Source organism: Apus apus, chromosome 1, assembly GCF_020740795.1.
Source record: "Apus apus isolate bApuApu2 chromosome 1, bApuApu2.pri.cur, whole genome shotgun sequence".
Classification (NCBI taxonomy): Eukaryota; Metazoa; Chordata; class Aves; order Apodiformes; family Apodidae; genus Apus; species Apus apus.
Genome location: NC_067282.1, coordinates 110692824 through 110713857, shown reverse-complemented (window position 1 = coordinate 110713857; position 21034 = coordinate 110692824). Strand labels below are relative to the sequence as shown.

The following is a 21034-nucleotide window of genomic DNA, read 5'->3' as shown; positions in this document are numbered from 1 at the left end:
AAACCAACCAACCAACAAAAACCAATAAGCCACACACAACAGAACAAAAAATACTAAACCCTTTTTATCCTGATACCGATTCCAAGGAAACTATCACAACAATTAAAAAAATTCACTCCTATCACACCACTCTATGCTATTTGAAGTCACAGCTTTCTCTTTCAAGTAAGCACAGGCTTACGTGCTTTGAAGCAAATTTGTAAACATGGGTAATAAACATTAAATGGTAGAATTTGACTGCATTTCCATACAATTCATTTATATTAATCTCTTTAGTAAAAATGTTCATGTAATTTATCACAAGCTTCTAACTTCCCATGTTTGTCCCAAATGAAAATCTGGAAAAGACATACCACTTGCTTACTTGCTTCTCCAGAAGAATGTTACTATCATAAACCATAGCAACAGCAGAATGTAAAAAAAAAAAAAAAAAAAAAAAAAGAAGCAGACATAAGGATGCTGACAAGCTCACAAACCCACGTGAAATCAGTTTAGTATTTCATTGTTACAAGTAAAACCCATCTGTAACTTAAAGCTCTGCTTTCAAGTCCAAAGAAAAGGCAGGTCTGGCTGTCGAAAGGATACTGTTTTACAGAAGTGTTTTAATTAGAAAAATTAAATTTTCTGGGTAGAAAACCACCACACTAAAATGACATGTAATGCTGCCAGCAGAAGGCAGTAACGCTTACACCTTCAGGGTACCCTGGTTCTGCCTTTTACAAAAACAGGTCTCTGGCGGCACAGCTGCGACTGCCGCGGGGAGTGACAGCAGCAGCTGTCACCAGCGTGTTTCTAAGTAGAGGCAGAAGATGGCTGTCGTGGCTTTAGCTTACAGCCCTGGGACAAGAGTCACAGCACCTCGCTTTCCGAGTGCCACTTACTGCAGCACCCACCTCAGCAAACACCTCTCCTGCACTGCCAGCTTGAGAAGGAAGGAGGGTGAGAGAAGACAGAAAAACAACCTGTCAATACTCTTTTCCAGGTGATTTCCCAATTAAACTGTTTGTGTCGCAGAAATAGAAATTATTATTTTCAAGAAAAAATTAGACTGCTTTTAACTGGTGTTTGCAGAATTGGGTCTCTATTCCTTTTTGTTGGAAAGTGTAAAGATTACTAACTGCACCAAATCCACAATCTTTTGCAGCATTAAAAATATGGTAGCACTAATATTACATCTGTTAAGTAAGTCTGCCTTACTATCATTGGCCTTCTCACTGGCTTCAGACTTTTTAAAAGAAATAACAAAAGCCCTCCTATTCCAAATAGCTCATCATTCCATAGTCCCATTTATTTATTTATTTATTACCAGAAAACCCCAACAAAAAGCAGAAAGGATCCTTCAATCCTGCAGTTAAAATTTCCTATAAATGCACTCACATTCATTGCCAAATCCACAATCTGCCTTTTGGATCATAGCAAAGTCACTAAAAAGCCCAAGAATTACACCATAAATATCTTAGGTAAACTATAAAAAGCACTCTAACTTACCGATGTCATTGCTTCTTTCAGAGGAGTCTTTCTCTAGAGCGCCGGATACTGTACTGCCCACTAATTCCACTTTTGGACTATCACTCCTGCATTTGGATCAAGAAGAAGAGATATTTTATCGGAGTTTTTGCGTGGGTTACAGTAAATTGATAGTTAACTTGCAATTAATAGTGAGAGAGTGAAATATTCTTCCTTTGTAGAACCAGAGTAATGGCAATGTGTCAGAGAGAGCAATCTCCAGTAAGTAGACATGCTGTATGGATTAACCTTATCTCATTTCTCCTTAACACCTGTCAAAAAAGCCTATTTTAGACACTGTAGCGCCCTGAATAATTCTTCAGATGTTCACAGCATCTCAGCATGAAGGAAACCTAAGGGCAAGGGGACCTTCTTCACCACCTTATTTGTTTGTTTTTTTTCTAATTAATTGGATTGCATAAAATACAGTGATGGACTATCTAGAATACTGCAGAAAGGGAGAGAAACTCAAGCATCATGTGTTTCAGCAGTTCCTATTATTTACTCATAAATGCAGCTCCTCCACCCCATTTTTGCATGCTGCTTATGAGATTAGACTCTGAATGTTGTTTTTGCAGGTCCAAAGAACGAAGACCACCCAGTCTGTCCGAAACGTCTTTGGAGTAGGCAAGTGTCAAGAGTTGTGATACTTCACACACAGGAACTATTTTTAAATCAAACAGAAGATCAAATGTAAGAAACATGATTATTCTTTATTCATAGAACTTTCTATCCCACAACTTCCTAAGTTTACTAAAATAATCTGATTACTCAAACAATTCATTTACAAAGGGCCGGTGGTAAGCACGCAGCTCGGCATTGCGAAGGTCGCACTGACAAATCCCTGTGACATTTACTGAGAGTCACTGTTCGATTAATGCAATAAATTGTACTTACCATCATTATCAGGTTCCCTAACAAATACTGTACTTTTTCCACAATGACTATTCCCAGCATAGTGCTGTAACAATTAGGATGTATGTATGGTACCCAGATTATAGGCAAAAATATAGATCTGTCCCTGAAACAACCTAGGCAGATGTGCATTTCTATTAACAGAAGTAATTAGCTGTCGACACTAAAACGCATAGTGAGCTCCTGACTCTCACTGATTTTTTTCATTTGTCTCTGATTTTGATGCCATAAGCTGATGACAGATGGCCTGTACCCCAACTCATAGCAGCAGTTTATGAGCAAGACGCAAAGCAATTGGAAACCCTATTTCAGTCCAGGAAGGCTGTGATAATAAGCCTAAAAATTTGTGTTAAGAAACAGAAGAAGTCACAAATTAAGTGAACATATATCCAGTTAAACACAGCTATCAATATGGCAGGCAGTCTGCATTAGGATGGAAACAAAAGAAATTCAACACAGTCCTGAAAAAGGTATTAATTGGTGAGATGATAAATCAGGATATTCACCAAGTGACTTACCTGATCTATTAGCTTTTATCTTTTGGGCTTGAACTTCACTTTTTTTTTTTTTTTAGCAGACTGCTTATCTATTATTAGTAAATCTACAAGAATCAAAAGAGTTTCTTGGCTGACAAGGCAAAGAGCATCTGACTGCATACTCTGTTTTGCACACGTTTCCCAGCAAACTGTGAGAACCACTCTAGGAAATGTGTGAGTATGGTTTTGGATGAGATCCTTAGGATTGGTGACTTAGGCCTGAAAGTCACAACATTTACCATTTGACTACAAAAGATACTGAAGTATATGACAACAACCCCACAGAAAACCCCAAGTCTGTTGTCAAAAGAATCAACAAGCTTATTATGCCAATCTACAACCATACTATTGTGAAAGGAGTGGAGCCAGCCTTTCCTGGTCCCGTCTCCCTCCCTTTGCTTGTGCACATGCAGATAGGCTGTCAGCTTGATCACAGAGATTATCAGGCTGAAAGAAACCCCTCACCAATAGAAATCCCCCTACAAACTGGTTAATTGCAAGCTGCAGCAGCTCCCTGACCCATATGGCTGAATGGCAGTACAAATGGTGGTGCTAAGGAAAGAGAGGCCGGGGGAATGGGTTGCCAGGAGAGGGAACCTGCTCCCATTAGGAACAGCACAGAGAGACTGGTTTAGACTGATCCTTAAAATGCACTTTCTGTAGATCTTCATGGCTTGCTGCTCTAGAGAATTGACTTGTCTGAAAATTGTTAAATCACAGGTATGCCCAAATGTTTAATGCTTTGAAGCCTTTGGATCAAATTGACAACTGTTCTGTGTCCCACATGGTTTTGTTTCTCCTACAGCCCTTGAAGCTCTAACTTTCCTCCAAGGAAGTAGAATTACATTTAAATGGAAAAATATCACTACAAAATTCAGTGAGATGCTTAAGATGCAAGCCACTTACTCACAACAGAAAAAAACCCCTTTTCTTCTCAGCAGTTGCCGTGGCAATTTCAAGGGACTCACTTTATAACTAGACCAATTTTTGCCCCTAGGATCATGTACTGCTTTTGGTTAGGATAGAGTTAATTTTCTTCATAGCAGCCTGCATGGTGCTACAGTTAGGATTTGTACCAAAACAGTGTTGCTGAAACCCAGAGATTTTAGCTATTGCTGAGCACTGCTTACAGTGTTTCTCTCCCACCACCCCACCAGAGAGCAGGCTGGGGGTGCACAAGAAGCTGGAGGAGACATGGCCAGGACAGCTGACCCCAACTGTCCAAAGGGATATCCCGTGCCATATGATGTCATGCTCAGCAATAAAATCAGGGGGAAGAAGGAAGGGGAAGACATTCAGAGTTATGTCATTTGCCTTCCCAAGTCATTGTTAGGCATGATGGAGCCCAGCTTTCCTGGGGATGGGTGAACACCTGCCAGCCGATGGGAAGCACTGAATTAATTTTTTGGTTTACTTTCTTTTGCCTTTTTGATTCTCAACCCTATCCCACAGTCGGGGGGGGGAGCAAGCAACTGCACGGGGCTGAGCTGCAGGCCAGGGTTAAACCATGACAAGTCAGTAAATACTCTGCTAGTTCAATTTTTATTCTAATTGTCTTACATTTTTCAGATTCTGGAAATATATACCAGCAGGTCTTCACAATATTTACTGTCTTAATAAAACAACACCTTTATTGAAGTGACTGCTTCCATTTGAAGTTTCACGTTTCTTCATTATTCAAGTAATTCAAAGTCTACTCCATTATGTGAGCTTTCTCCCCTCTTCCAATAAGACACCCTTACAAGTTAAAGCTTACCAGGCAAAACAGCTATATGAGACAAACCCACTCATTTGAATTAGCTGATAAAGAAACTCAGAGGGAAACTGTTAGCACTGTTATCATCAACAGGCATCATCACCACCTTAAAAACCACCTTTCCTTCTAAGTTTTAATCTAACTGCTGTTACAAGTAAGATTCTTTCAAATATAGTGGTATTAGATAAAAAGAACAAAGCATTTTTTCTGTGCTAGATGTAACAGAGTTTGTACAATTAAGAATGTAACAGGGTTACTGTTTATATCTGTTTTTTTCACTTTGTTAACATGAAAACTGAGATACCTTTTAAAATATGAATATGATTTTGTACTTAGAAAGCGGGAAAACAAGAGAGCAATAAAACTCCACTCCAAAACTCTAAATATTTAGAATTTTAATATGGTTAAATATTCCAGGCAAATGATAGAACAGAAGGATAGCTACCCTACTGCCTGCCTAGCCAGTGAACTGAACACTAGGGTATGTATTGGTCTTACCAAGAAGATATCACTTAGCTAAACCTAAAGGTCAAAGAGCGAATACTTGCTTTTTCAAGCATGCTGAAGTGACCAGCAGATGTGAGCTGCATTTTGGAACAATGGTACAAACATGTTCAAAACCAAGATGTCCAAAAGAAGCTGCAGCAGCAGCACCTGAATAGAAGGGTAAGTTCTCAGAAATACACAGCCAGTGTACTTCAGTAAGATGGAAAAAGGCAGTACAAAGCAGGCACCATTCATTTGTTTTATATGCCTCAGATTTCATAGTGAGTGCATGTTTAATGAACCATATGTGAAGGAATGGGGGGAATCAGTGTCTAGGATTTCCATTTTATTTCAGCTTACCTTATACTCCATTCTGGTATGAGGTAAACTGAAGAAGTCAACATGAGAGCTACCTACTGATGCAAATATTTCTCACATATTCTGTAGTGGAAACTATGATATTTCAGTAACTCTGTTCATCAGCAGAAGAGAACTAGTAATGAACAGTCTAGGACTGTTGTTCTTGCGAAGATAATTATGATCCAGCCAGACGACTGGAAGGTGCTTTTTTTTGTTGTTACTGTTGTTGTTCTTTAATTACAGTTTACCATGAAATAAATTGTGACATTAACTGTTAAATTGAAATTATTTAAACGTGTGTTTTTTTCCACTAATCCCAAAAGCACTTGGCTAGAGGAAAACCAATACCTTGTATGAGTCACAGGCACAACTGGTCTTTCTGGTCGTCTCGGGGGCAAGGTACCAGGTCTATTCACAGAGTTTGCTTTGGGCGGCCGAGGTTTCTTCGGAGGTATAGCAGGAACTGAAGGCTTCTGCAAGTCTAATTGTTTTTGCTCTCTCTCTGATCTTTCTTTAAATCAATTATTTCCAGAAAAAAAGAACACAGATATTATTAAGTGGAATTAATTTGCACTCACAAGTCTACAATTAAACAAGAAATCTTCAGCTGTTGATACACTATATACAAAGAAAAAGCTTATCTCCTTTCCACTTTTATCCTAAGGAATTTTTATTTGAAATAACTTGTTTACCACAGATCAGTTGATTGCCCTACCTGACTGTTCTGCCTGTAATTCCTCATGGCTGAAATGTGTGTGCAGTGTCTGAACAGGAGTGCTCTTTTTTATTATAGTAACTTACTGATTTCTGCATGTAAAAATAAGAATGGCAATAGATTACGTACCATATGGGACAATTTCCCAGGGTCACAACTTTTATGAAATTCTAATATGAAACAATATTAAGTTAGAAGGTCACAAAAATAATTACACTGGATATACTTAATATCTCTTGAACAAACAGAGAAATACCATTTCTAGGGGGGGAAAAGGTGTGTTTCCAGTGAACTACAGCTACCTGAAAATACAACCATTAAAATGTAGCAACGTTTGGCAGAGTGTAAACCCTGTCAGTAAAAGTAGCTTTTATTTAGGTTTTTAAGCACAGACTCATTTGCTGAATTTTTCAACTTGCCAATGAAAAACTGGATCATTTACAGAACTGATTATACATAATTAGGAAGTGCCACAACACTAATATCCAATGCCAAGCACATAATGCCTGTGAGTATGTAAAGTACAATACACATCAGTAACTCTTGTAAATAATACCCTCTAAAATTCATAAATCGAAACAAACATGTAAACAGTTTGCCACACCCCAGGAAATCTGATTCATCTTAAAAAGAGGAAAAACTCCCAAAGGGACCAAAGTTTCACTGTTGGTATCCTACTGTGTCAAAATCCCACTTCCCTTGACAGCATTGTCTAAGACGTGTTGGTGACCATTACACTTCTGTATACACGTAAGAGGTATTGGTATAGGTTTCAGTCTGAGAGGATCATGGAATAAAGCCCCAGAAACACAATGCACATTAGATACGGAATAGTCTGGCAAATAGCTGTTGTTCACAGATACATAACCTTTTTCAGTACACTTTCAGTTGATGCAATCAGTGCATCCTCTGTAACACTGATGCTTTTCCAGCATATTGTGTTATTTTTAAACACTTACTCCTATGCCAATTTCTATTGTGTCACTGTCCAATAATCTAAACTATGTATGAGGGACGGACTAGGCAGTCTACCAACACACAGAATAAAGAACATTCCTGTACCACTCATGCTGCCAGATCACACCAAACAATTCCTGCCACTCTCTGGTACTCCAGAAGTGTAGGCATGATTCCTATGGTCTCTTTTTAACACTTGAAAAATGTTACAGATACTTATAGCCTGGGACAGTAACATATTTAAACTTCCTCCACTGTTTTGACAGTTGGCTTTGTAAATCCAAAAATGGAATGCAAAGGGTTTTATTGCTAAGATAAACACAAAATGCAGTGCACCTAACCCAAAGTAAACATATGCAGATGAAAGTGCTAAAACACCTGTCAGATTGCTAAGACTTATATCCAGAAACAGATCTTGGTGAAAAGCCTGAATGTTCTGGCACTAAATTATAACTGCGTATTATACATTTTGTCATGTGCATACATGTGCCTTTGAAAGACTGCAGCCTTGGACACTTAAAAGTTAAGAAATCCCATAAATAACTTGTCTGTTCAAGCTAATAGTCTACTTAAAACACAGAAACTTGACACCATCTTCAATTAGAGAATCAATATAATTATTTCTCCCAAACTCTTCAGAATGCACAATGAAATCATTAAAGGTTTAATTTGGTTGTCACTGCTCTGTGTGGTGCTGTGCCCCATTTCTTGCTATGTTCCAACCTGGCTTTGAAGACAGAATTTTCTTCTTTTCTTCAGAGGCTTGCCTATAACTTTTGTGACTATGACAATGGGGTGATTCATAACCACTCATGACTATATCTTCACAAAACCCCTCTGTGATGCAGGAAAACCGCCAACCCTGCTTTTAACTAGAGAATCAAGGCATACAGATGATAAGAAAAAAGTGCACACTGATCTGGGGTATCTTACTTGATCAAGGACCTGGGTATTACTGAGCACAGAACTTCAGACAGCATTTCATGTATTGAGAGCATATCTCCCCTTGACTTCAGCTGGGGCTGCAAGTACTTAACAGCCCTGGATTGGTACAGCCTAACACCCTGAATTTAACCCAAAAAAGCAACAATTAGATCCTTTCCAAAATGCTTAACATCACAGATCTCTCAGAGTGGGAAATAAACACCTAACAATACACTCAATGAAAGCAGGGACTGGGAAATGAGGATGTGCATTGGTTTCATTTCCCGTCTCTCTGCAGAGAGCAGGCAGGAAAGCACATTTCATACCTTTTTCTTCTGTTCGATTAGGAAGACATTCTGGCCTTTCAGGAGGTACCTTTTTGATTTCATGCTTTCTATCTGTGGTACCTGCCAAAGAAAGGAAAATTTGGAATTCTGCAAAAGACAATAAATCAGCATATATGGCCACGTAAGATTTAATTATGCAATTTCTTAGGCTCCATTTCATCCTCCATTTTGAAAACATCTTGCTGAAATTGAACATAAATCTAGTTTCAAGTATTTGCATGCACCATAATGACAAAAAAGCAATTTGATGTTTATGTTTTCACAGTCAAGTTCATACTGTGCACCTCAAAAGAAAAGGCACTTTCAGAACACTTTGTGAAAAAAAAATAAATTCAGCAGTTACAGATTTTTTTCATATGGACAGATCATTTACCATGGTAGACATACTTAACTGAAAAGCAATTCACCAGTGCAGAGAATCATTAGGAACAAATCAATTAATTGGGCATTTCTGCCAAGCAAATACTTAATTCAGATGAACATACAGGGCTTATGTTGTATTGAGTTCAGCCTCCTCAGTTTTTCATCTCTAGTACTAGCTGTTCACTTGCACATATTAGAAGGATGAGAATAGTAGTACTGACAGTATTCTGCACCACTACTTTAACAGACAGCTTTTGGCCTGAAGGTGTAAGCCTCTGCCTTCTGCTTCTGTAGTAGAGACCTTGGCATACTGACTTCTGTTGCTGCAAGGAACTTGTGGCACCAGCAATGGGAAGATCTTGCAAAAATTTCCTGGCACATGCAAGATGCAATATTCTAGTCCTTGTATTATAAGAAAGACTTTCGTGGATATTGGCTTTGCTTTATTGGCTCACTGGTGCTAATGCCATTTCAACTTAGTAGTGTTGAAAACCGCTTTAGGTAACACTATTAGTATTCCAATAAAAATTACAGTAGATAACATCCAAGAAAAGCAGAGGAGGCAGGGAAGACAGGACAATTTTTTGCTTCAATCTGTTCTGCTATATGCAGTTCTCAAATAAATTTACATTCTCTGAATGTGCTGTCACAACTCTCTTCTGCAGCTGGTTCCTAGAAATTGGTGCTCATCAGTGCAAACTGCTCATCAGTGTTGATCACCAGCCATTGTTTCTTTATATAACTGTGCTATTGGACAGGCATCACTTCTGTCATTTATCGTGTCAATAAATAACAATGAATTGCCATTTTATGGTGACATTCAATGACTTTAAGGGTCTTTTCCAACATAAGTAGTTCTATTCTATGAAAAAAAGTTAACTCCTGAGAATAGAAATCATTGCTAGAAGCCAATAAAATCCTTCCTAAATACAGGTTATGCAAAGCACAGGTCAACATATTGATAATCTTACACATAACAGTTCGTTCAAGAAATAAAGAGACACAAGTCTATATACCTAATTACACTAAGATTAATGGTCATCATTAACACCAGAGGAACATCCTCAGGCCACATCTAAAACAATGAGCCTAGAAATCCTGAGGAGCTCCCAGGCTCCCTACTTGGTTTGTGACCCCCAAATTAATTAGTACCCAGGCAGGCACCATGATCCTGCCTTAGCTGCCAAGAGAAGACAAGGAAGCTCTGGTGAACTCCATACCAGCTCCCAGAAAGACTCCACAGAATACTCTCATCCTCCAGTCTAGACCCAGGTCTATCACTCATCCCAGATACCCAGTGAAATGCCTGCTGCTTTCCAATGACTACGTACTGGATTCATGCTCCTAACTTTGGTTCTCCAGTTTTCATCTTACTTTGTAAAGTAGCCCAGCATGGACTGCCCTGGCATTCTACTGCTGTACAGAATTTGGAAATACAGCCCAACTCCCAGCAACACTAAAATACAAACTAGACACCTCCTTTTCATAGGTACTGTTTGTACTACAAAGACAAGTTCTAATTCTCTGTTATGATTTTATGCTCTGTATCAGAAGGTACTGATATTTAACTATTTAAGCTGCAACAGACAGTTCTCAATGTACTCGCCACACTGCGACTGGTTAAATATGCAGAAACATTATTGGAAATTGTTACCTACTATCAACAGCAAGGCCTAGCATGGGGATGTGATAAAATACAGTGTTATCTCAGTAAAGTGATACTTTGACAAAGTAGAAGATATCAGAATGGTAAGCCTGATCTCTTCTGGATAATCAGCCAGGACTTGCCAAAGACTAAGTACGAAACACAAAAAACAACAATAGCTTTGGTTTTACCAGAGATGTAGGTGGCCTTGATCAAATTTTCTGCATCCTTTTTGCCACCACTTTTCCTTCTGAAAATGGGCACATTATCTTCCTATGGTGACACAGCTAATGCGTTGGATGCAAACAGGTACAAAGACATTGAAAGTATTATTCTCTAATTATAGGAGTATAAGTTGCAAGAAACATAAGGTTTCATAGAGCTTTTCCAAACCATATGTCAGGCTGTGAAGTCAATAGTTGATAAGACATGTGCAGTATGCAGCCACCACTAGATGGCAAAGTTATACTGCTCTCTCTGGACACTGTTACTCACTAATGTTAAGATAAAATCTATGTTTTTAGGAGTCTAAGACAGAGTGAAGAACAAACCATGGGTGTCAATAAGCAAACCAAATATTTATAGTCATGATTTTGTAGTAAAAAAACTGCTTGACAAACTCAGACTAGTTAAATTACAGCCTATTGATTCACAGTAAATTGTACAGTGGTGTAACTTGTTTTTCTGTTAGAAGATCAAGACTGTAGGAGAGGGAAATTTACTTTTTAAAGCACTGAAACCTGGAACAGACCAGCGTGACAAGACAAGTAATTTGCCTAGACAGGACATGTTAATTTTCTTTTTTTAATGTGCACCAGCAGTGGGGGAAGTGGCAGTGCTGCTGCAGAATTTTAACAAACCAACGGGAGTTGAGGGATTAAAGAATTCCTGAAATATATTAAAGAATAACTGCAATATAAATGAAAACTCTGAGAGCATCCCATGCCTTGTGATATGTGATTTTACATAAATGGAACAGGAATTTGGTTTCTAAGGTCAGAACTGTCAAGTGCATAGATACTTTAACTGTTCCTAAGTTTCATGGAAAAAATAAATCCTGTAGGCACTTTTGAAAAAATTCATTGCCAGTTCGTTTTATAACCACAAATACAAGTGGTTTATGTTCTCAGTATTTATACACAATTCAGTCTAACATATTCCAAAATCAGCTTTGCTAGTACTTACTTGTTTGGAAAACATAATCATCCCCTTAACACACTTGCAACACCATTATCTACCAAACCAGATTCAGGGTAACTCCTTTAAGTTTTATGCTTATGGCTATGAAGTATTGAAAACCAAGAGTCTAACCATGGCATTCAAGCTTGAGACAGCCACCAAACTCCAGCACTCATGCAGCTCTCTAAGATTTAAATTGCAACTCAGGTGGGGCCACGGTATTACAGCCAAGTTCTCTGACACTTTCTTACATATATGCCAAAAAACTCTGTATCTCTAGAATAAATCAGATCTATAGGTGTAAAGTGAATACAGCTTCCTCCTGCTAGTATTATTAGACTCCAGTGTATTGATTCTTTACTGCAAAGATGTGCAATCTACTTCAGTCAAGGAATGGAACTGGAGAACTTGTAAAAATTGACGTATCATGCTTGCTCCAAACTAACATGTTTAAGGGGCAAAATACATTATTTTTAAATGGTACAGATGGGTGCTTGCAATACATTAAAAAAACCCCAAACATTACAGTCTTTCAGGGTTATCATAATTTTGCAATTTGATTCTGATGAAACAGTTGTTGTCTAGACCTCTCATTTATCAATTTTGATACAGATGAATTCTATATAAATTTGAACATACTTCATTTAGAGTGAGATACACTCACTTGCATGTGCTGTACAAAACAGCTGCACCTTACCTGATCCTTGTTTGATGACAGGAGCTGATGGAGGTGGTGGTTTCTTCGGTCTCTACAATTTAAAAACAGAAGAAAACAGATTGCTTAAAGATGCCTGTAAATCTCATTCCTTCAAAAGCTGCAGTAAATAATACATTGCTTAACGTTAATAATTACAAGACTTGAGACTAAAGATTTGTCATGTATTTTCCCCAAAATAACTTCACTATAATGATTTGAAGAGAGAAAATATAATTGACAAATAAATGTTGTTTTTCTACTTTTGCAATTGAAATGTCCTGCAGAGGGGAAAAAAAGTTCAGTTTATGTGCCTTAATATTAGAGAATTACATTTGCTTTGGTTTACCAAAGAAACCTATTTATTGAAAGTTTAATTGTGTAAATATTCCAAATAATTTGGAAAAAATAAAAAACAACCACACACACAAAAACAAAATAAAAAAAACACAACACCAAAAAAAAACCCAGCTTGATGTGGCAAAACCTGAAGTGTGTTTTTTCAGATTTATAAATGGGGTAAAAATGCAGAATACAGGAAATGCTGCAAAGGTTACATTCTGTTCACTCACTGTGATCCATTCACAGCTCCAATTGTGAAAGACAATTATCAGAGTTTTAGATGTTTGGTGAAATTAAATAAATTATTCCAACCAATCTGTACTTTTTACTTTTACCTATTCTGCTATGACCATTTTCCAAATAGATCTGCAATGATATGGATGAGAAACACAACCAGCAAGTCAGTGTCAGAACCATTTCACCTCACCTGAAGGCTACGGAAGAGCAGCTTTCCTTCTGTGTTGATGTGTGCTTATGCACACACACCGTACTGGCATTCACCATATAAATCTCAAAATGAATATAAAAAACAAATGGAACATCATGCCAGATCAAATGACATACCTTAACTCTCATTCTTTAAAATAAATAAATAAATAAATAAAACTGTTGAGAAGAAAGCTAAGTAAAAATTAGCAATTTTTTCTTCATATGTCCATCCTTTTTTCTGAGAAGGACATTATTTCCTCTGCTACAGATTGCTCACAATCACTGTCACTATATTGCTAGCTATTCAACTCTGCATATTGTCTTACGGAACTATATGTAAGTTCATGTTTCCAGATATGCATAGCTTTGTCAAACCTCAACCAACCAACCACAATGATATTTTCTGTCAAACTCATGTTGCTCTCCCCCTCTTCTCCCCATTATCTTCTACAGATCTGCCAAATGGCTCACCTACTTTCAAGAAAGATTAATTGCTTTGCTCATTGCAGTAATTAGTCCAGCCTCTGCCCTGGAACTCTCAAGTCTTAGTCTGAATGTTGAAGGGAACAGAAATGTTTTATGTGAAGGCTGAGCCCTTGCCACTCACCCTTCCAGAGGAAACTCAAATCTAGCAAATGTGTTCGTCTCTGGAGAAAAAAAAATGCCAGTTTTGCACAGACTGTCTAAGCCTAACAATTGAAATCTCTGAAGTTGCCATCCTGCAAGCCTCAGGTTTCTCCTACCACCTTATCCTGACCACATCACCTCCTGTCATTAACCTGAGAAAGCTGTGGCCAAGAACTCAGGAGATCAGAATGATCTTCTCTAGCCTTGTTGCTGTGGGCCATCCTCCATAAACAGTGAGTCCCTTGTACTCTCAGAGACACTTCTGCAAGAATTTAGGCAACACAGTTCGAGGTCTAAATGCAGAAAAGTGTAGAAAAATGTGGAAAGAAAAGGATAATGAACGTCTTGTGAAAGCAGTTGGCGGTTTGGTTGATAATGGCTGCAGAGTGAATAACTGGTGCTGAGGATCCAACAGCACAATATACATTTCTGGGGTTTTGCTCTGGAGTGGTGGGAGCCTGCTTCCATTGACTGTCCATATGTCAGCAGTTGGAATGAGGTGCATTCCTTTAGAATATCTTTTGACAGGAGCCTAGTCCACGTCCCCCGAGACCTGTCTTTGAGGCAAACCAAAACATAGGAAGCACAGATGGACAAGTGAGAGATGCACTACAAATCCCACTCCTGATTAAAATGGAAACAGTAGATAAACACAAAGGAAAAAGGATCCTATGCTACATTAGACAAACTGGCTTTAACTGGATGCTGATGAGGGAAATGCATTGTTTCAAAAAGGCAGACAATAATCAGAAAGGAGGTAGTATGAGGAGCCTTAAGACTGCTGAAGGATATATGGAGAAGAAAGGAGGAATTACAAGGGTCTGTGGCTGGGCAAGATAACTGAGAAGGTGATGGAGACAGACTAGAAGTGAAGCCAACAGAAAGAAAACCAGGACTGGTTGGACAAACTACAGAGCAGGGATAATGCGTGAGAGGGGAGAGGAAAACAAGCAGGATCAAGAAATTTGATGTAGGGATAGAAAGTAAATCCAGATGGTGATTTAGACTCAGGTAGTAAGCTCAGGGGAAAATCCTGTAATTGATACCACCTGAGAGGTGGACACTGGGACTAGAAAAGGCCTGAGACAAATAGCCATGTGTGGAAAAGAATCGGGATTGGAAAACTGGCGACTGAACGAGGAAACAGGAAAAGATACCAAGCTTTTCTTCAACAAGCAGACGAACTACTGCAACAAGTACTTTCAGATGGAATCCAAGGTTTCTGGATCACATCAGAAAATACCTGACAAAAACCACTGGAAAAGTATCCGTTTCCTTCCCCTTTAGCACTGATTCAAGCAAAGACAGGCAGCCTATAGTCCTACCAGTTACTTACTCATCTGTGCCCTTTTAAAAATTAATAAAATTTTATTCTCCACATCTAAGGCAAACCCAGCTGCACTTTCTGAGTGTCTGAATATTTAATGTATTCTACAAGTTATATTCATTGTACTATGAAAAAAACCCACATATAAAGATATGTAAATTTTAAATTCAAAAAGACGGAACACATTTCACCACAAAAAATGGATAAGAGTGAAGACTTTTTAATTCTATAACAGGCTCACTAGGTCTTAAGGTTTATGACTTCTGCCTTTTCTGGAAATCACCTTATTTTATTACTAGGCCTACAGCCAGGATATCCCATCTTCTATGGAATTATGTTTTTGTTGCTCTTCTACCTTCATTTTCAATAATTATCTTGTTAGCTTTTATGAGTTGTTTAACAGTTGCTTTATTAAGCCTTCCAAGTTACTTAATTTTTGCCTCTGGCATCCATTTTTATTGCCAAAAATTGAAGCTGAGTGTCACTAAGTCTCAGTTTTATCACAGAAGGTTGGTTTATACTGCCATTGTGAAATGCTCATCAAAAGCCTGATGGCAAGTTTGTAATATCCCACTGATGCCTGAAAAGGCTCCTAAAAATGGAATGTACTTTTGGGGGAAGTAATACATTAATTTATTCCAGGAAGCTGCAGGACTTGTAAATACTGCCTAGCAAGTTGCCTCTTTCAAATAAATAAAAGCTGAAAAAAGTTCTGCATAGATTTTATACTTTCTTTTATAATAATTCTGAGAGAGGTAAAGACACATGCATCTGAGATACCAAAAGCTCACTGTTGTCTTTCCAATCTCACAGATCAAATTTCACTCTTTTCATTCTGGAAGAGTGCTTGGCTGCTGTTAATCAGCATGCAGGTGGTTTGCTAATTTTTCATATTCCGCCACAAAAAACAATGGAGAAAAGCTAACAATTCTGGTTATCACTGCAATACCTAACTCAGCAAAGGACTCTGGGACTTCTAGTTCCTCTCTCTCAAACCTAGGACACAGGACAGACAGCTTTCAGACGGATGCTTTGTAACCCCAGAAATTTATTTCTTTAACTTTTTTTGTTATTAAGTTAAAAGTAAAACTGTCAAGATCACATATCCAAAAGAATTCCTTTCAACTCCCCTTTCATTCTGTATTCCAATGCAAAAAAATGAAAAAAATACATTGCTTACCTCTTTTTCAAAATCAGAAGGAAGAAGCTTGACAAAGTTATCTGGAAACACACCTCGTCTGCCATTGAGTTCTCCTTCCCACCAACCCACATCGATACAATCCTACAAAACAGAAAAATAAAATGAAAACCACAATGTGCTAGTGTGCTGAAAAGGTTTGTGTGCTGAAGTGCTCTTTTGCATGATGTGCCTTTTTGCTAGGACATGACAATTTACTGTAGTGCCAGGTTAACAAGGTAATTTGGTAGATAAAACTTCAGTAATCACCCTGCATTACATTATCACATGGAACTGCTAGGAATAAACAATAAACATTCTGTAAGAGCTCACAAGCCTGCCTGCATCCCAAGTAAAACACCATTTCACCAGTTGATCTATTAAACTAGTAAGCATTTTGAGCATGTCTGATGTTACTTCTTTCTGACTTCATTTTCCAGAAAGACAAAAACTTAATTAAATGTTATATATCTCAGAAGGTAAAAAAGCTCATTTGTTTCCTGTACTTTCAAGAAAAGCTTGACATATTAGAATTACTTTGGACATTATTAGATTTCATCACAGTCCAATTAAGAAGGCATTATACACCTCATCAATATCAAGCATCACCTCCTTCTGCAGCACTTTTGAGCAGCACAATGCAGTGTGTGCAGCAGAACAACATACAGCTAAATGCTCAACAGTAAATGAACTACCATATCAGTGAGTCTAAATGACAAAAAAAATAGTACAACTACTTCAGTAATGAATAATAATAGTAGCAGAAGCCACAACCATTTTAGAGAAGGTTAAAATTGTTCCTTAAGTCCTGGATGCTAAGCTTCCAGTTGAGATTTTCCACATCCTTTTTCTCTGAAAGCTGTAGCTAAACCAATTCAGCTGTTTTGCAAAGCACAGTTATGGGAAAGTCACCCAGACAATGGTCTGTCTTAAAACCATTTCAACCAATTTTAGCACTTGGCTCAGCACCAGGCTGACCAGCCTTTTCTATCCTCTTGAGCAGTAGTGCTAGATCTCCATGTGGCTCAGAGCCAAGCAATAAATATTACACACCTGGGTCATGAGGGTAAGAGAAATCCCAGAATGGATGGTTGGACATGACAAAAACTCATGAGGGATCCCTCCATTCTGTGACAGCCAGAGCTAAGCAGGGTGGAGTTTGCAGCTTGGATCCCACATTATCTGGCCACACAAGCCTTAAGCGATCACTGCAGCTTCCGCAGCTACAGATCTGGACAGACCAAACCATCTGCACCTGTCAGGTATATCCAGCTGTCCTGGTAGCAGAGCCACACTGGAATTGCTAAAGAGTGAACATGTTGGATGTTCCTATTCTAACATTTATAATTGAACCCTGTGGAAACTATTCCAGATTTAATTAAGTACCTTGGCTTTTCAAAAAACTCACATTTTACCACTGTTCAGAAGAGATCAGTTGAAATTTAGTAGCTGTGTTCCCTGAGTACTTGGTGGCACTGATGTAGGACTACAGATCTAGTCTGGGGCATGGTCACTGTTCCAGGTCACTTTGCAGTCAGGACTGTCAATCACTCACTGCTGCAGAAACTGAGTGGTTCTTACCCTGCAAAGACTTTCTCTGGGCTGTGGAAAAAAGCGTAACTGTACAAAGCTGGCTCGTTACAGTCATGTCTCTTCTACGTTTTCAGTAAAGTGAGAGTGAAAAAGCTGTCCACCTGGTACACCAGAATACAGGGACAAGAAGGAAGAGAGTGATACAGTAAAAGTAGGCAAGAGCAGGCAGGTACTTTAAGAAAAGGGGAGATATAACCATTTGCCCTGATAGGTTTTCACATAGAAAAATGCTAGAAAAATTGGAAAGAAGCAAATGCTACAAGCCTCAAATATGCTATGAGGCAATATCCCTCCAGAAACAGCACTGGATCAAAGGGGTCCTGAATCTCAACATTCTGTTGGTGTGAGAAAATAACTAAAAACACCAATGGAATTGCATGTCTTGGCACAATTTGGTTGTGAAGCTGTATCTGTTGTGCAGTATATATAGAAGCTCTATGGTAAAAATGTCACACACTCAAATCAGTCACTCTTTAGCCACGTGTACAGGGGAACAGAACGTTAAATATTAATTAAAAGACAGATGTTGTGGGTTTTTTTCAAGATGAGTATTCTTAAAATACATCCACCCTGATCTTCATTTCATCATTTGTCTAGGAACAATCATAGCACGGGGTCCAGGACAACCATCCGCCGCCAAGTCTCTACCAGATGCTTCTCCACTGCTGACTGTCTGCTGGGACAGCTCTACATGGATCAGCAGATGGTGCCCAGCACTGTGCAGGTCCTCTCAGTGCCAGTCCTCCCTGCCCCCCAATGCTATGCCATGGCACTGCACCACTCTTACCTGCTGCCTGGCACTCTGCTGCCAGCCCTTCCTGCAGCAGGGCAGCTGGCTGCTCCTGACTTCTTGAGTAAAACCCTCCTGCAGTTCACCCCACCCACACATTAGCTGGCCATGCTTACAGTGGCCGAAATTTTAATTTTTGTATTTCAAAGTGGCAAGGCTTGTATGATAGAAAGTCAGGTTCTCTCACCAGGCAGCGCTCAGGTGTCCGGCTTCCCCCATACCTTTTGCCCCCTCTCCCACCCCCTAATGTCAAAGTGCCCTGGCAGGCAGGGCAGGAACAAGCTCACAGGTGGTCTCCCCTCTGCCTCCTGTTAGAAGGACTACTGGCTGCCAGGCACTGGGGGCTTCCTGCGGTGCTGTGCAGAGCTCCTGCTGACAGCCAGTGGTTTTGCAGAGCTCACCGGGGAGGACCGGCAGCGCGGTGACAGCAGTGGGATGGGTGGCAGGGAGGAGCAGCACAGCACAGTTTGTCATCTGCTGATCCGCCTGGAATCTCCTGGAGGAGAGCAGGCAGTGTAGGAGCGCCTGGCGGAGAGTTGGTGAGGGGAGAGTTGGCGGCAAAGAGATGGTTGCAGCAGTTTCTGCATCGAGTGCCCTCACAAAACTGGAAAATTGACAAGATTCTTACAGAGCATGCACATGCTACAAAGGTATGGAGGGGAAAAGTAAGAGGAAATTAGTTATCTCGCTGTCTAGAAGAAAACAGTGGTTTGAAGAGGGGAGAGGATCTGCTCAAAAAAATCTGAATGTGAATGAGCAAGAAAAGATTGCACAGTAATAACACACATACACAAAGGAGCCTTATCGATACATTCTCATTAAATCCGTTGTTTCAGCTGCTACAGGGATGACAAAAGAATGCAAAAGTCTTAGAAATATTATTCACAGTGACTGTGCATGTTGGTATTTTTCTGTAAGTAATAATGCATAAACATTGGATGATATTTGAAAGAAAGCAGACTAGCATTAAAGAAGATAATTTATTTTATGGGTTTTGGAGGGGGAGGGGTTTTAGCTATTTTTCTGAGTTAGGCTTTTTATTTAGCTTATTTATTCCGTCTCATCTCCTGAGATAGAGTACATGCTAACCACATATGCAAACTGAACAGCCCAGTTTCTTGCATCACATCTGTTTCAGTTGTGTATTTTTTTTTTCCTTCATATCTCAATATTCTGATGTAATGTGTTCCTGACTTTCAAATGCAGGCACTGAACAATCCCTTTCATTCTTTTTCTGGTTGTTTTCTCTCATGCTTAGTCTGTGTTTTTCTTCCACATTCTCCCTTCTCTTTAGCAGGGTGGCCTTCACCAAGGACACTTACCTTTTCTAGACCTTTCCAGGAGTAATTTAGGAGATACCTTCCAGCTCTGTTAGATTGTCAAGCCTTTGTTAGTGAGCAGGGCTGGTCCTTGACTAGCTGATGGTTTCAAAATATCTGCTGTGGGATTACAAGGCCCCATGAAGGACTGAGATAATCAGCTAGCCATGCATGGCACGGGCAGGCACTGTACAAGATTTTACTCTTACTGCAGAGCCACAACCCCTCGCTCCTGATGTGAAGGAGCCCTCCCACTTGCCTCTATCTACTTGCGCAGCCTAGAAATCAATGCACTCAACTGTGCTATCACATGGTGCATTTTATAATGTCCTCCACTCCCTACGTCGCTAATCTGAAATTGCCAAAACAGTTATGACCCAATTTTAATTTTGAAAAATATTTAGAATAATTCAAGCTTCCAGAGATTAAAAGCTTGTGCTTTGACTGATAGCACGGCTCAGTGGTAGATAATAATCCTAACTAAGCAACACACAACATTACGTATTTTCTTTTTAGATTGGATTTTTTAATGTACTTAAATCTTACTCCTACTTCTTCATTTTATTAACTCACATGAATTTCATATCCAATGCTTTTTTAAAGCTCATGTGTTTTCATGAAGATGCTGTTTTGTTACACATTTGTTAATCCCAAACAGCTGCAGGTTTGCTTTTTCTTCCAGCTTGTCCCTCAGGCTTACGCAGCCGATCACCACACTGGATTTTCATATAGTAAGTAGCTCTTTAGGTAGTTCCTCTTTAATTTTCTCATTTGCTTTATCTGCCAGAGGAAGCTTGTGTGTCACTGAGCAAAATGATAGAAAGATCTCAGAAATTACAGGCTACAGATGAGACCTGGTGAAGAATCTCAGTGGTGGTGCCCCCCTGTTACCCACAACTGCAGGTTCACTGTGCCTCAGCAAGCTCTGGAAGCCCATGTATGATGTTAGCAGCAGGTAAATCTTCATCAAGAGACACACCATCATACAAGGATGCCTGAGTTACAGCTGGCTCAAGCACTAACAAATGACAGAGCTATGAAGCACAA

At 39.2% G+C, this 21034-nt stretch overlaps 1 protein-coding gene and 1 long non-coding RNA gene across 6 annotated transcripts in view; one reads left to right on the top strand and one right to left on the bottom strand.

The window, feature by feature from the left end:
* The window catches only part of SH3KBP1 (SH3 domain containing kinase binding protein 1), a 218864-nt gene that overhangs the window by 18510 nt on the left and 179320 nt on the right, over positions 1–21034 (bottom strand). For all 4 annotated transcript variants that reach the window (XM_051633386.1, XM_051633468.1, XM_051633557.1 and 1 more), the window contains 5 exons: positions 16289–16390; positions 12387–12438; positions 8482–8562; positions 5908–6070; positions 1489–1574 (listed from right to left, as the gene is read on the bottom strand). In XM_051633386.1, the coding sequence (XP_051489346.1) occupies positions 1489–1574; positions 5908–6070; positions 8482–8562; positions 12387–12438; positions 16289–16390 (484 nt within the window). The remainder of the gene's footprint in view (positions 1–1488; positions 1575–5907; positions 6071–8481; positions 8563–12386; positions 12439–16288; positions 16391–21034) is intronic.
* Positions 824–4860, top strand: LOC127391245 (uncharacterized). 2 transcript variants are annotated; one of them, XR_007891025.1, is made up of 4 exons: positions 824–982; positions 2085–2199; positions 2996–3131; positions 4527–4860. It is a non-coding gene; the product is annotated as an uncharacterized LOC127391245 (long non-coding RNA). The 2 variants fall into 2 exon arrangements; XR_007891023.1 differs by lacking the exon at positions 824–982 and adding an exon at positions 1529–1728.